Raw genomic sequence first — 16,739 nt, 5'->3', positions numbered from 1 at the left:
AGCAGTTATGTCTCAAGAAGATCAGAAGAAGTTGTTTTTTTTCTCCCACTCTCTGCTTGTAAGTTCACCTTTTAGGGCACAAACACACACATAAAAAATTATACAGGTCAGACAAAAGACCTGTATAATATCTAGTAGTTTTTAACCCGATGCCACTGACTGCATTTTAAAATGAATTAAAAAAATAACTTTTTGGGCTCATCAGTTTGTTCTATATTTAAATAATTAAAAAAAGTAGCAACATAACTCTTCACCTGTGATTAAATGGCAGAAAGTTTGTTATTATTGCGGCTCACAATTAGTCTTGAATTGATTCAATCTAAGTTAATCCAATATTTAATTTACGCCTTACTTCCACATGGTTCCTCTGTACAAACGCTCATTAATTCTTTGAAATGATATCAGACTCCTCTGTTATACTATCATTTAATCATCTCCGAACATAATAATCATCCATATATCATAACGGGTGATCAGGAAACATTTAATTAGGATAATTACTCATTAATCCACCGAAAGGGCTTTTTTCCCCCTTCTTTTTGCAAGGTGCCTCACAGACTGTTTGTGCGGTTTGTGTGTGGATGGCTGTGTGTAAACCCACGAGTGTGCGTTGTCTGTGTGTGCATTTGTGTGTTCTTATGCACGCAGCGTGGCCCGTGTAATATTCGTCACTGTCTGATTTACTGTAGTGAGGCTGCTGTAGTAGGCCGGGATCCACTGCATTTATCTCCATTTCTTAATGGTATTTCAACAGCTCCTACACCATCGGCTGTTTCTCATTTTAATGACTCGTGTGTGTGTGTGTGTGTGTGTGTGTGTGTGTGTGTGTGTGTGTGTGTGTGTGTGTGTGTGTGTGTGTGTGTGTGTTTATCCACACACACACGCACATTTTTCATTCAGAAGGGTGCAAATGTAGGACTGAGCTACCTGGGTTGCCGTCCATAAAGACAAAACAACATATATTTTTGTTTGAGTAGGGGAGTTTCTGATTGATGCGATAGCGACTGGTGGCTATTGAAGTGCCTATTGTTACACTGGTTGACGTGATTGAAATTGGGTTTCTCTTCTGCCCTGCTCACACACTAAACCCCCCCACTCACTCCTCAAACACAGAGATGGTTCCTACAAGATCTGACAATTACAAGAGGAGCTTTTAATCAATCTGGAATGCAGCTCGGAGGGGCAAGTGATGGCAGTGGAGGAAGAAAAGGACTGATTACTCCCTCTCAATCTTTATCTCTTGTTCCCTTTCTCTTTGTTCCACTTCTCTCTCTCCCTCCCTCCCTCCTGTTCCTCTCTCGTCCCTTCACTTTTGCTTTTCTACATGGTCCATCCCCTGTGATTTCAGCCACAGAGTATTTAAACAGCCCCTCACTTCACTTCCTCCTATTTCTTCTCCTGCTTTTTTCCCCCTCCCTCACAGCTCTTCATGTTTGACTATTAGCTGACATGCACACAGGGAGCATCGCTCATCTCCCCAATTTCTCCTCCTCTTGCCTTGTGCCTACCCCTCGCCGCCTCCTCCTCCTTCTCACTTCTTTCTCCTGCTCCATGTGTAACTATTAGCAGACATGCTCTCAGGGAGTCTGATGAATATTTTAGCAGCCGCAGGGAGGGGCTCCAGCCCTCTTCCCCAGCATCCAACACAACTAATGGACCAGAGTCAGTGTTTCCCTTTGCACAACTTAGCATTGTACTCTGCGTTTTGTGCACACGGACTCTGGTTTGATTAGGCTACGAGTTTTAAGAGGCTGGAGAATGTACAAGGTGAGAGTGTACAGCTGAAGTGTAGTAAGTGCTTTCTGTATCAACAGTCTCTAGCTGCACAACTACAAGACACACCTACTACAGGACACGCCTACTTGGTAGTAACATCACACTATAAGCCACACCTACATGATGCTGCGCCTCTGGGTAAATTAATGTTGGAGTTGAGGCAGATTTATGGTGTCCATTTGCGTAGCTGTTTGGCTACACTCTGCTGAATCTGGTGAAGAGCCAAATTAGGACTGAGATTTGCATTAGACTGAGAGAGACCTCTTGTTTCCAGCTCACCTTACTGTCTCCGAACAAATGTGGCACTTTGTCATTTTTTTTAAAAACCATAAAATCATACATCATTGATGCTGTTTAAAAAAAACAAAACAGTTTACATTTTTCCTTTAATTTTATTAAGTTGGACAGTTGTTTGTGTGCATTACCACAAGATGAAGCATGTTCTGCTTTTCATTTAATCATTTAATCAGCATTTTTGACTAGACATCTGTACGACTCAGAATGGGAGTCTGTCTACCAAGTTTTAGCTGTACAAGGCACAGTGAATGAAAATTATGTGGATATCAAGTCTTCCTGGTCCTTACTGCTTAAAGCTGAATGTTTTGAGTTTCAAGATGCTAATTGGTTACTGATATGTGACCATGTGTGTGGCTTTGCACCTACCCATATGCTCTGTGTCCTGGACTGAAATGGTTCACTAAAACAAAATCAGTATAATCCTCCTTGCGCCCACCTTAGCATCCACCTTTCACTCATCTTTCTCCCTGCTTCACTTCCCTTTTTTCCCCTCTCGCACCTTCCATGTCTCGTCTCTCTGTGAGGTACAGTACCCGCTGTGTATGCGGGCGCTTTTACAGTATGTGTGTGTGTTTGCGTGCACGCTAATCTTTAGATGAGGGGCTGGTGGTTAAATCATGATGCATAGTCCAGGGCTGCTCTGGCCACTGTCATTAATCAGTACAGGGGCGGGGGACGTATCTGCTTTTTATCCATCTCTTAAATCAGTCACTGCAGCTATCGGCAGCCCTCCCTTCTCTCCCCCCTCCACCACCCCTCCATCTCCTCCCTGTCCCCCAACCCACCTCTCCCCCTCCCCGACGGGCCGCTGATTGAAGTGGCATTGTTTGGGAGACAAGCGGCGCTCAATCAATAGGCAGTCTCACTAAATTACCGTTTGCATGAAGAATGAAGGGCCGCCCAACCTGACTCCATTCAACTGTGGATGTGCTCTGTGTGTGTTTGTGTGTGTGTGTGTGTGAAGATTGGTGCGACAGATAGAAATGTGTGCATGGGACGTACTGTAGGGAAGAAAACTGTGCGTGTGCGTTTGTCAAGGGACAGAGAAGACAAAGTGGGCCAGTAATAGAAGCAGGATGCGTCTCTCTGCGCTACAGTGTAAAATGTTTGCAAGACCACCTACAGATGCATAGGTATGAAGCAGAAACGAGGCGCTCGGATCGTCCCGGTCACGTATTGATTATCGCTTGTTAAGGACTTCTGCCGTGGACATTTTGACCTTCACCCTTCAACTTTACCTTTCACCCTCACCCCTGATTGACCTGCTGTACAACTCCTTTGTTTATCTACTGTCTAAATTGAACTGTTCCACTGAGTGGAATCTGGATTCAGTAGATCGGTTTTGGTTTTTATGTGTGTGTACATGTAGAGATGTACTATTGAAAAAAGTAAGTGAGTTATTGTGTCCAGGTAGGCTGGAGTGAGGTCTCAGTCTCTCTGCCTTCTTTTTTTTTTTTTTTTTGCGCCACCCTGACCTCTGGCTATTAATCATCTCTAGATCTGTGTTTACCCTCAGTTCTGCTCTCCAGCACACAGGCACCTAGAGGGGCAATTAGAGAGGAACCACCACCCCAGCACAGAGGTTTGCCCCCCTCTTTCAGCCTCACTTACACACATGCACACACACGCACACACACCTGAGAAGCTGGACCTTGCCTCCACTAGAGAGACGGCTATAATGTTTTTATTTACTTTAAAAGCATCCTGCTGTTAATACAAGTGCCATATCACAATGCTGCCATAATATTTGTATGGGAGAGAGTTTGCACATCTTTTTGTTCAAGCAGCGTTATGTGTGTGTGAGTGTGTGTACATATGCGCGTGTGTCTCCCACCCCCACAGGGCATACCAGACATGCATTAGTATAAGTTGCGCAGGCTGAGTCTCATCCAGTGTACATATGGTAATGGATGGTGTGTGTGGAACATGTCAGCCACCTCATCATGTAAAAGCCTTCGTGTACAGGGGTGGGGGGAGAGTAGAGGGCTGGCAGGTAAGCATTAGGCAATATAATGGCCTCTATTTTTACACTGTGGAACACAGTTGAAGAGGCGACGCTTATGAAGCTTTCAAAAAAGCAGACACGCAAGTCGGGGGGGCGTTATAAGTGGGTAAGTGAGAGAATAAAGCTGCTTTTCAAATCGCCTGATTGTTGGACCCGTTTGTCTGTGCCAGTGTGTCTGAGAGCAAGTGTGCATATGTGTTTGTGTGTGTGAGTGAGTACACATATTTCTGTCTCTGGTTTTTCTTTTTTTTTATTAACAAAGCCAAGAAAAAGCAGTATGGCTCTGATGTGTAATCCATTTTGTTTTTATTGCTCAAAGTGATCAATGACGTGGGGAAAAGAGGGCCTTTAATGACCTAATCTCATCTCTCACAGTTTGGATTGTAGTACCTCAAACTGAAATATTCCCTCATCCATTCTAGAGAAAAATCTGCCAAATATTAATAAGTGATTCAGAAGTGAAATATGCGATCTTGTTTCAGTGCGTCACCTTTTTGTCAGTCCTTCAAATGCGGATTAAATGTTTCCTTTAACTTTTCTCTAATTAGTTTCAGCTAAGTCCTTCTAGAAGCAGCTCATGCCACTCTGCAGCCATCTCAGCAATGCCTCCTGCTTTTTTTGGCTAACAAGACCCAGCACCTATCTAAATGACTGGTGGGAGAGCCATAACCTTTATTTCAATGTTCTCTGGAACCTTAAAAAAACAGCATGCATGGAACCTGCAGTTATATTTACTTTACAAAAAAGAAACGTTCAAAGTTTGATGAGGAGTTTAAAAAAAGGAAGAAAGTTAAGGTGATGTGATCAGTGCCTCGGGGAACTTCAGGAAATGTCATGCTAATTCACTTCCGCATCTTTAGTATGAGTTAGATCTGCAGTTTAAATAGTGATAAAGCTCATGCAATATGATTGCTTCACATGGCTCCTTGTTTGGCTGCAGCATGGTGGAGCTACTATCATGTTATGGAATTTTCTGTTTAATATTCATTTCCTGTCATGTCTCCTCCTTAGACGATTTTGGGGTTCAGTGCCAGTGCACGTTCTCACACACACACGCACACCTTCAAACACATCTGCAGTTGGAGTGAGTGTGCCAGGGTCTTGTGCTGAGTGAATGTAGGCCTGCCCTGGGCCCAGGGAGGTACTTAATCTCTGTGTGTATGACATGTGTGAGCTCAGGGTATTGTACTGTATGTTTCCCTCTCACTCAGCTGTACTTAATGTAGCCCATAAAGGCTACACAACAATAAGCTACGCCTGGCACTCAGGCCACCATTCCGCACTACACTAGCCCGCTGAGCAGGATAAATGACTCCTATAAACCTGTCACACACATACATACACACACAGCGGAGCGTGCACAGACTATAGAAAGTCATCTCTCCGGCTGTGGAGGATCTGCTGGGGTTCTCAGTGTGGTTGTGTGAAGTTTGGTTCTCTGCGTGTAATAAACACAGCGCTGCTCGTAAAAATCTTCAGGTAAAAAAAACAAACAAACTTGGATGTAGGAAGCTTCTCGTTATCTGGAGCAGTCGCTCTCAAAAGATATTAACGGTGGCGAAGCCTTCATGTGATGGTTCCATTATACATTTGTGTATCTGTCCCAGTTGATGCAATCCCTTTCTATTCCTTCACCCTGGCCCAATGTTTAATCAGTAGCTGAAGACAGATTCCACTTCTCTAATGTCCCGGACCTCCCTCTGCATCTCACCCTAGAAGACTGATCTACATTAAGAGGGAATTAAATCGCCTTTCCATGTGATGGCTAGCCACACTGTTCGTAAATGAATGCCATTTAAAATCCATAAAACTGTTATTCTGCATAATACCTTATGAATATATGTGTGCATGAGAAGTAGTTGAGGATTGCTGGGTGTTGTGTGGCCAGCAGTAGATGGCCCTCGGATATGCATGCATGTGTTTGCATCTCCCACTTTGTGTGATATCACATAGCACGAGCACCTGAGATGGAGGGGATTTTATCATTTCTTACAAAAACACCCACTAACCACCATGACTGAGTGCATTTTAGTGGGAGCAGAGAAAGAGCTATTAGTCTATTTATGGATCCTGCGCGGTGTTTATCAGTCACACACCGACTGCGAGACAGACGGCATCATCTGGCCCCTCGTGTTGGTTTTAATGATTTTCCTGTTAAAGATGTCGGTGTCATGTTGCTTTTGTTATTTTCACAGTTGTCCTGGAAACCATGGAGGAAAACGGTGCATGCGGCTTTAGTGGCTCCCAACTTGATTTTGATAAAAATGTAAATGTGATGTAAATCCCAATATTTATTCTTTCACTTTAAGAGAAGAAAATGAAAAAGGGCTAAACACATTATCTCTGTATTTTTATGTTTTGCCTATTTTGGCACCAGCTGTGGTATTCATAAATAAACCACAGAGATAATAGTCGTCGACGAGAAATCCATTTTCATTCTTGATATTTATTCAAGCAGTTCTCTCCCATGTTTATACAATCCGGAGTATTAAAAGATTGATTCAATTTGATGTTTTGAAATAAAATGCAAACAAAAACAGATGCTTGTGTCTTTCTTCCCCCTTCCAAGCTGAGGAGGTATTGTGATTTATGTAAACCGTGGAGCTCTGAGCTCTATTCTGGGCCTGGAGCTTCCCAGAAAGACAGAAAGAGTAGGCAGGGATGCTAAAAGTAGCCTGCTGTGCTGTACAACGAGAACACTGTGTGGGTGAGAGCAGAGGGCTTAAAGATGTTGTCGGTCTAAGGGTTGGTACAGGTACGATAACATGACCCCATTTTAGGTGCTGTAATGGATTTGTGCAGCCACCTAAAGCTTAGCGTATAGGATAGTCTATAAATCTCCAGTCGATTTCCCTACTAAATTTAAAGTAGTTTTACGCCATCGTGGCTCAGTGGCTAACACTGTTGCCTCACAGTGAGGGGTCCTGGGTTCAAACCCAGTATGGTCCTTCTGTGTGGGGTTTGTTCTCCAAGTGTTTGTTCGGATTTTCTTTGGAAATTTCTGATGCTCGATGTATGATCACCCTGGAGTAACACTGGCAAAGACCCGTATAATCTCAAGAATTTGACTTTACTTGGTTAAATAAAGAAATTCCTTCATATATATATATATATATATATATATATATATGTAAAGGAACATATTGACAGTGGCTCACCGATGCCAATGACATAATTACCCAGCTACATTTCTGAAAGAATGCAAAAGCATTGACATATATTTTTCTTCCTACAATAGCCCGACGGGCAGGGAAGAGATAGATTTTGGTAGCCCGACTGAAAAGATCGCTAGCCCCGGGACGTCGGGCTAGCGATATTGCAAGCCCTGTATCTGATTGAGGAATCACTCATCTTTGGAAAAGAGAGTTTATTACAGAGAAATGTCTCTTTCCAAAATAAAACCTATACTATCCGCTTCTTCTGGGCTATATTCTCAGCAGCATAAGGAGAATCATGTGCTAACAGCTGTCTAAATGACTCGGCTAAAGTTAGTAGCATGCTTGTTGTTTTTGTCTTTGCACTAGGATGATGTCGGCGTAAATGTGCAGTCATATTCGTTGTGTTCCCACTAGTGATTTCAGGTTAATCTCGTTGAAATGACCTTAACGCCACAGCACGGCAAATCTCCGTTAACGAGCTACCGCCGATCGCCCCGTGCATGGGGCTAGACAGCTAACACGTTAACGAGCTAACTGCGCTAACACACTAGCTCCCACCCATGTAATTGAGCATTGCACGGCACATCCAACATACTGTTTTACTTTAGTCCATGACTCGCTTACCTTCAGGGTCATACGTCACATGAAAACCAAAATAATTCCAAACGCCAGATCTGGAGAGCTTAACTTCTGTCTTGCTAGCTTGCCCTGCGCTCTTCCTTCTGACTATGCTGTCTGTGTTGAGCACTCAGTGGATCTGCGCTCGACAGTGCAGCCTAGGCGGAGTAGTCGAACGCAGATTCACTGAGCGCTCAACACAGACAGCATCATCAGAAGGAAAGTTGATAAAATAAATTACAAATGTTGTATTGTTCGATACATATGCGTACCGAACCGAAAGCACTGTATCGAACGGTTCAATATCGATACGAATATCGTTGCACCCCTAATATATATATATATATGATATATATATATATATGATATATGATATATATATATATATATGATATATATATGATATATATATATATGATATATATATGATACTGCGCAGGACCCTCAAGCTCCCAGGCCTCTGGTAGAGGACCCGAGCTTGAAGGATAAACCGCCCGCAGGGGCGTGCTGGGTGTTTTTATATATATATATATATATATATATATATATATATATATATATATATATATATATATATATATATGTGTATATATATATATATGTATATATATATATATATATATATATATGTATATATATATGTATATATATATATATATATATATATATATATATATATATATATATATATATATATATATATATTAGGGGTGCAACGATACTCGTGTCGATATTGAACCGTTCGATACAGTGCTTTCGGTTCAGTACGCATATGTATCGAACAATACAAAATACATGTTTAATTTATTTTATCAACTTTCCTTCTGACGATGCTGTCTGTGTTGAGCGCTCAGTGGATCTGCGCTCGGCAGTGCAGCCTAGGTGGAGTAGTCGAACGCAGATTCACTGAGCGCAGGGCAAGCTAGCAAGACAGAAGTTAAGCTCTCCTTGCAACATGGCAAATTGAACCTCCCCCACCCTCATTCAGATCTGGCATTTGGAACTATTTTGGTTTTCATGTGATGTATGACCCTGAAGGTAAGCGCGTCATGGACTAAAGTAAAACAGTATGTTGGATGTGCCACGCAATGCTCAATTACATGGGTGGGAGCTAGTGTGTTAGCGGAGTTAGCTCATTAACGTGTTTGCCGTCCAGCCCCATGCAGGGCAATCTGCAGTAGCTCGTTAACGGAGATTTGCCGTGTTGTGGCGTTAACGTCACTTCAACGAGATTTATGCTGACAGCACTAGTGGGAACATAACAAATATGACTGCACATTTACACTGACATCATCCTAGTGCAAAGACAAGTGGAAGCAGAAAAAAAACAACAAACACGCATGCTACAAACTTTACCCGAGTCATTTAGACAGCCGTTAGCACATGATTCTCCTTATGGGGACCTGATATGTTTAATATGCTGCTGAGAATATAGCCCAGAAGAAGCGTATAGTATAGCTTTTATTTTGGAAAGAGCCATTTCTCTGTAATAAACTCTCTTTTCCAAAGATGAGTGATTCCTCAATCAGATACAGGGCTCGCAAAATCGCCTGCCCAACGTCCTGGGGCTAGCGATTTTTCCAGTTGGGCTACCAAAATCTATCTCTGCCCTGCCCGTAGGGCTATTGTAGGAAGGAAAAATATATGTCAATGCTTTTGCATTCTTTCGGAAATGTAGCTGGATAATTATGTCATTGGCATCGGTGAGCCACTGTCAATATGTGACAGCGACAGCACTGATTGGTGAGTGATGATAATTTGCGCACCAATTCCTCTGACATCATCTTATCAATCGTTAGCTTACTATGCAAACATGACAAGTGAAATCTCCAGCAGCAAGCTTAAACATGTGAGAGGTTGATCGCCCAGAGAATCGCTGAGCATTATGTGAGTGCGTGTGTAAAAGCAGCGGGATATATATTGTAGCGGGTCAGGGCTGTTCGGGGTTCTGTTTGTACAGTTATGTTTTGTTTATGTTGCCATAGTGACGGGTGACGCCCTCTCGCTGCGACGGTGTGTCCTTCCGGGGTCAGAGGGCGCCCTGTGTGGTGGTGGTGGTGGTGGTGGTGTTGTTGTTGTTGCTGTGCGGTTGCGGCGCTGAGCAGTTAGCTAGCGGCAGTGTTCTTCTGCAGATGTCAATAAACGGCTGTGCTCCCTGGCTAGCTCACGGGAAGCAAGACCAAACGACACCTCCGTCTCCTCCTTGTCTGAGCTCGCCACATTGGTGTCAGAAGTGGCATGATGGTGGCACCCCATGTTCTGACCGAGTGACTTTTCCCCCGCCGGTCGTGACCGGCCGGTGCGCCAAAAGAAGGCACCTGGACATTTGCAGGACTTTGTGTGGGGTAATGGGGTCATCGGGGACGACTGACCCCTTAGGTGGGGGCTATGTAGCGGGTCAGGGCTGTTCGGGGTTCTGTTTGTACAGTTATGTTTTGTTTATGTTGCCATAGTGACGGGTGACGCCCTCTCGCTGCGACGGTGTGTCTTTCCGGGGTCAGAGGGCGTCCTGTGTGTTGTTGTTGTTGTTGCTGTGCTGTTGCCGCGCTGAGCAGTTAGCTAGCGGCAGTGTTCTTCTGCAGATGTCAATAAACGGCTGTGCTCCCTGGCTAGCTCACGGGAAGCAAGACCAAACGACACCTCCGTCTCCTCCTTGTCTGAGCTCGCCACATTGGTGTCAGAAGTGGCATGATGGTGGCACCCCATGTTCTGACCGAGTGACTTTTCCCCCGCCGGTCGTGACCGGCCGGTGCGCCAAAAGAAGGCACCTGGACATTTGCAGGACTTTGTGTGGGGTAATGGGGTCATCGGGGACGACTGACCCCTTAGGTGGGGGCTATGTAGCGGGTCAGGGCTGTTCGGGGTTCTGTTTGTACAGTTATGTTTTGTTTATGTTGCCATAGTGACGGGTGACGCCCTCTCGCTGCGACGGTGTGTCTTTCCGGGGTCAGAGGGCGTCCTGTGTGTTGTTGTTGTTGTTGTTGCTGTGCTGTTGCCGCGCTGAGCAGTTAGCTAGCGGCAGTGTTCTTCTGCAGATGTCAATAAACGGCTGTGCTCCCTGGCTAGCTCACGGGAAGCAAGACCAAACGATACCTCCGTCTCCTCCTTGTCTGAGCTCACCACAATATTTTAGTTCTGCTGAGCCAAATAAGACAGGTCAGGGTGAAGAAGTGACAGCCAAAGAAAAGCTTACCACAAAACGGAAAAGTTATGACAAATGAGACTATAAGGCAAAAAGAAAGTGCAGCTTTATGGTTTCATGGACAAAAGAATTTCTGTGGCTGTAATATGACAAGCTAAATAACCAGGGCTGCACATAAGTGGTCCGCAGGTGCGCATTCGCTGTCAAAATAAAAAACGGGCACAAGATAAGAAGTTGCAACGCGTGTTTGCGTACATAAGATTTTCAGGAGGAGGACAGACATTTGTTTAGAACTCTTAAAGATGTCGAAGAAGCAAGCTCCTTTAAGCAATTACTGTGATGTTCCTCCACCTCCAAAGAAATGTCAGGAGTCCGAACCACAAAAGAAGCGCGTATTCTCGGAAAAGTAGTTGCAGGAGGTGAGCTGGCTTCAAACAAATGATGGACGCACAGAGATGTGGTGCGGATTGTGCCGTGAAAATTTAATAAATCACAAATTAAAAAGGCATGAACATTTTTTTTTGTATCGAAAAAATATCGAACCGTGACACCAAAGTATCGAACCGAACCGTGAATTTTGTGTATTGTTGCACCCCTAATATATATATATAACAACCTGAATCTAAGAACTTAATGTAGATACAAATGCTAAAAGGAACGTTTGGCTGACTTGTTCTATCCGACAGCTGCCACAGCTCCCATTTATCCAGACTTGCACTTGGACTACACCCACTTGGGTTTGTGTCTCCTCCTGTTCTTCACCTGGAGATCTTTCAGGTGTAAGTCAAATGTGTTAAGCACTCCACTATGGAGTCCGATTCACCACAGATTAAAAAGTTAAACCTTTTCAAATTAGAATTGTTGTAGCTGGATTTTTTTTCTAGTGTCGCAGAATTTAAAAGATTCATAAAAAAGATGAGTTAATTTAAAGTGTACGGTAAGGCAGAACGCCGAGCTGACTTACTTGAAGCATCTGCCTAAATACTGTTTAGAAACATGAATTGCATACAGAAAATAATGTCTACATGAAAGTAAACTAATAGACATTATGATAAAGCAAACAGAAAACCTGCAGAGGTTAGAAGCATGAAAAAGAAAAAATCAAAAGAAGAAAGTGCCAACTTTTATAAGCTTAGATTTTTTTGCCATGCATATGTGTAGAGATATGCAGATATGTGATTAGAGAAGTGTGAATGTCCTTTGCTGTGGTGGATTTTTGGTGGGTAGATGGACAATAACTTTGTCATATCTTAAATTATCAGCGTCGCTTTTCTCTCTTAGTCTAAAGGTTGTTTCTTCATTGATAAAAATATCTGTCCTTCAAGCTTCGATCAGTTTTTAGTTAAAAAATCAAAAAACACTGATACTTGGCATTAGTGCAAAGATGATGTACAGCATCACAATGTCAGACCTTTGAAGCACACTCTGTCTATGGTGGGCATCTGCTGCTTGTTTCTCCACGGTACGCTTGCTTTGCTTTACCAAGCTGCCGCACATAATTGAATCCTCTGTTGGCGTCACTCACTTTTAGGTTCCGTCTCACTTGCCCATCAAGGTTTTCATTTTGGCCTTTGGCTAGTACAAAGCCACAGTGGGACACGCCCTTGATGTTGCTGCTACTGCTTTCCACAAATCTGAATTTTCAGATTAATATCTAGGTAGCAGGCTTTATGGGATTTCTTGTGAACTGTATTGTTTGTAAAGTAACTTTTACACTTAAAGAAAGTTTTGTATTTAATGTTTGTATTTAATGGAATTGCACGTGGTCCTGTCTATTTTTTTATATAAAAAATAATTTTTTGATTGTTTGCTCACAAAAATGACCACATACAAAAAAATTCACTTAGTCTTCTACATCGTGACTTTTTGTTCCACCTTATAGTGCAAAGAGATCCACTCTGCACCAAGCACTAATTAAAGGCATATTCTCTCCATCCTGTTTTAGTGAGTGCTCATGTGTGGGACTGAAATGTGGGCGTCCTTACTGACTATATGGGGGAAGGGAGGTAGAGAGGGTGGGTTGATTTTACATGGGCGCAGATATGCAGGGGGAGTGGCAGCTAGACAAGGGGGTGTCGAAGCATCCTTCATGTAATTTAAATGCAATTATACATTCCCCCACCCCGTTTCTTCGTGCTGGGGTGAATAACAGGGGCGTATCTTCATCTAGTCCTGCCGGTGAACTAGTGTTTCTGTCTGAGAGCCTGACTCCTGTCTCAGCTGCAGTCACCTGCTCCTCTTATTATTGGACATTATTCCACTGGCAGAGCAGAAAGGAAGAGAGGAGGGGAACTTTAATAGCACACCTGAATGGAGGGTGTCATATAATCAATGCATACAGGCCTGCATTACAGGCTGTCACTGAGACTCCATCACACACTAGCAGAGAGGAGGAGGGAGAATGGGATATTAACTCTTGTGAAAGGAGGGATGGGTATCAGTGGCCTGAAATTAAATGGCTTGCTCTAAAGGAGATGAGGCCAGAAATGAGGCACCTGTTTGGGCTGGAGTTCAGCGTACGTGTTTTGCACAATATTTGCCTCTTTGGATTCTGATCCGCTCCGTCTCTTTCTTTTTGTTACCTCCCTCCTTTGTTTTTCCCGTGTTTTCTCAGTGTTGCGACGTTATGATTGGAGAAATCAGTTGCTGCTCTTTCCAGACATCTAGTTAAAACTTCCTCAAACAGAACTTCCCTTAAGAAGTTTTCTGTTTTTATGCCTGTGTGTGTATTCATCTGCTGTCGTCAGCAGACTGTAATCCCTCTGAGCCATCCCTGCGTGTGTGTGTTTGTGTTAGTCCATTTTTTTTTTCTGGGTTGGAAAATGCCGGACTGCATGTTTGTGTGTGTCTGTGCGTGTGTGTGTGTGAGGGATGTTCAGTGGAATGCCCTTTGATACAGAGAGAGTTTTAGAAATGCAATTTCCTCCCTTTCTGTATATGCGTGTATTCATGTTGGGTTTATTAGAATATGAAAGTGTTGCGCCGCAGTGCCATGGTTAGCCTCTCCCTCCGTCTGCTCTCGCTCCCTCGCTTTTGCTCGTTCTTTGGCCTCCGCGGTCTCTCCGGCTGACTCATGCATTAGAGATGAGGGGCTGGAGAGAAGAGGGAGACCAACGCCAGGGGAGACCAACCGCTTACACCAGGAAACTCGCCATTATAAACAGAGTCAACACGCCTCGCATATCAGACGCTTTCAAGTCTGAGGGTGTATGTGTGTGCGTTCCTGTGTGGGAGGGGATGTGGTAGTTAGGAACAGATGAGTGCGTGTTTTTAAGTTTCTGTATTTCTTTCACAATATTGTCTTTTAACTTCAGGCTTTGAGTCAAAATTTTGAGGAGGCCTTTTTTTTTCTTTTTAGTGCTACAACTTCAAAGTTCAAAAGCGTTAACGTCAAGCGATTTTGGGATTGTAGGATGACGCTGTCAAACTGAAGAGGTGAGGGACAGAAGAGGCTTTACTGCATGTCAAAATCCTGCCCGTCCCTCTTCCTGCGTTCTCTTTACTCTCACAACCCATTCTCTAACTTTTGTGAGCGCTCGTTGTTCAATGAGCTGTTTGATAATGCCAGATGAAGAATTGAGCCTCTGTTCCTTGTAGGTGCTCGAGACAGTGGGCCTACTTGTTCAGGGTCTTCCCCCATGAGAGGTGAGGGGGTAGAGTAGGCACAAAAAGGCGGTCTCACCCCTGGGGCCTTACCTCTGTTCTCCCATCAGCAGACTGGGATGAGGTCAGCTTTGGGGTGATCTGTACGATGGCGCTGCCTGAGTCTGCAGATGCCAAAACCACATCTTCCCTCTTACTGTATCTGGAAAGTTGCCACTCTGTCTTTTCAGTGTAAGACATTTATGATGATTGACTGTGTCTGTATACCTAGACTTTTTGTTTTTACTCAGTCTTGGTGCTTTATTACTACGTACAGATGGGCAGGAGTGTCACAAGCTGATCAGCAAAGTGCATTACAAAGCCAATCAATATCCTTTAAATGATCTTTTAAATGATCACTGATTAAAAAAAAAAGTAAAGTATGCTGCAATTCTAGTTCTCATCGATCAGCGTCTATCACCAAGCTACTTGTCAAAAGCTATAATGCTTCTTTAAATCAGATGAATCTTTTATGGTGTATAGGTGTGAGCAATTTTAAATAACACATCACCACTGAGTGGAAGTGTGCATCAGTGATGGTTTAACAAAAATATGCTGGGGCATTTACTGTCTCACAAAAATCATAGGCAAGGCAAGGCAAGTTTATTTGTATAGCACAATTCAACAACAAGGTGATTCAAAGTGCTTTACAGAGACATTAGAAATGAAAACAAATAAAAAGCATGATTTAAAATTGATTAAAACAAGCAAACAAACTAACTAACTAATAACAAACAAACAAACAAAACAGTATATAAAATCAAAACAGATAAAATCAGAACAGTAGATAAAATCAGTAGTTAAATGTAAGTTTTGAAATTTAAGCTTAAAAGTGTGGATTTGGTGCTTTATTCAAATGCAGCTGAGAATAGGTGAGTCTTCAACCTGGATTTAAATAAACTGAGTATAGATAGATAGATAGATAGATCTGAAGTAGATTTTAAGTTATGAATGGAAGTTGAGAAGACAGAACCTAATGAAAGGGATGCAGACTGTTCACCTTATAATATTTTGGATGTATGTGTATCTGTTGCTTGGACTATAAAGCACCTTGAGTGGCCAGTAAGACTAGAAAAGTGCTATATAAGTGCCACATCCAGTCCATAATTTGAATTTGTGGCTACATGTTGTCATCGCACATTGTGCGCAGTCTTTTTGGCTGCTAGCAGATGGACAAGGGCAGATTTACATCACACAGACCCATGTGGACACTTGCAGAATTCAAAACTATAGATGTGGCTTGTTTATTTATATATGTATAACTTTTCACACTTCTCTTTGAACTGAGAATGTGTTTGACTGATAACCAAAAGCTGATCTGCGTTTCTTTTCCCATTTTCCTGCAACGCACTCATGTGACACGGCACACTTGTTTGGTTGTGCATGAAATATGTGATTTTGTTTTTTAATTATCATACATTGCTAATAGTCAAAAAATATTTCTATTCAGCATTTTCCACCATTAGAGACTTTTACTTTTTTCCTAATCGCTGACCTCTCTCAGTCCAGTATGGGGTGGTCCCTCCACGACCCCACCCCACTGACCAGGGGCTAATGTTCAGGAGACCCCCATCCAGACAGGGGCTCTCCTCTAGCCTTTGACCCCAGCCTCCCCCTCCCTCACCTGGGTCAGCCCACAGAGGACAGGGGCCCAGGAGAAGATTAATGGAGCTCCCTGCTGGAGCAGGTGTGTATATGAGTATGTGTTGATGCAGCACATGAGCGAGAAAGAGAGAGGAAATGCAGGAAGGCTTGAGAGTGTAACAGTGAAAAAATAAAGCAAAAGTTACCAATTTTTGGTTACATAGTTTTAATATTCATAAATAATGATACTTATCTAAAGTAAAAAGGCATCAGTTTAATTTCTTTTATAACAGACTTGCACAAGTGGCTTTGGCAGTTCATAAGAAAGCTTATGTATGTTTTTATCGTCTTTTTCTGGTACAAATAAAAGCATTATTTTGTAGGTGATTATGCAGCCCCACGTGGCACAAACTTGTCTCTCTCTTCCTCTCTCTCTCTGTATGTGTGTGTGTGTGTGAAGAGTGCTGTTTCAGCAAGGTCTTCTGTTCATTCTCAAGGTGTCCTCCGTGCCGGCTCT

The 16,739-nt window shown here is 43.0% G+C and overlaps 1 protein-coding gene across 3 annotated transcripts in view; it reads left to right on the top strand.

Moving 5' to 3' along the window:
• wwox (WW domain containing oxidoreductase) overlaps nt 1-16,739 on the top strand; it is a 137,840-nt gene that overhangs the window by 61,826 nt on the left and 59,275 nt on the right. Inside the window, exon 9 of one of the 3 annotated variants that reach the window (XM_026176194.1) lies at nt 6,274-7,150. The exons of the other annotated variants lie outside the window; for them this stretch is intronic. Coding sequence (XP_026031979.1) covers nt 6,274-6,348 — 75 coding nt within the window. The 3' untranslated portion in view covers nt 6,349-7,150. Of the gene's footprint in view, nt 1-6,273; nt 7,151-16,739 lie in introns of those variants that run through there. 3 annotated transcript variants of the gene reach the window in all.

This window comes from Astatotilapia calliptera, chromosome 7 (genome assembly GCF_900246225.1).
Source record: "Astatotilapia calliptera chromosome 7, fAstCal1.2, whole genome shotgun sequence".
NCBI lineage: Eukaryota > Metazoa > Chordata > Actinopteri > Cichliformes > Cichlidae > Astatotilapia > Astatotilapia calliptera.
Note: the sequence above shows the minus strand (reverse complement) of the source record. Positions and strands in the feature narration are given on the sequence as shown.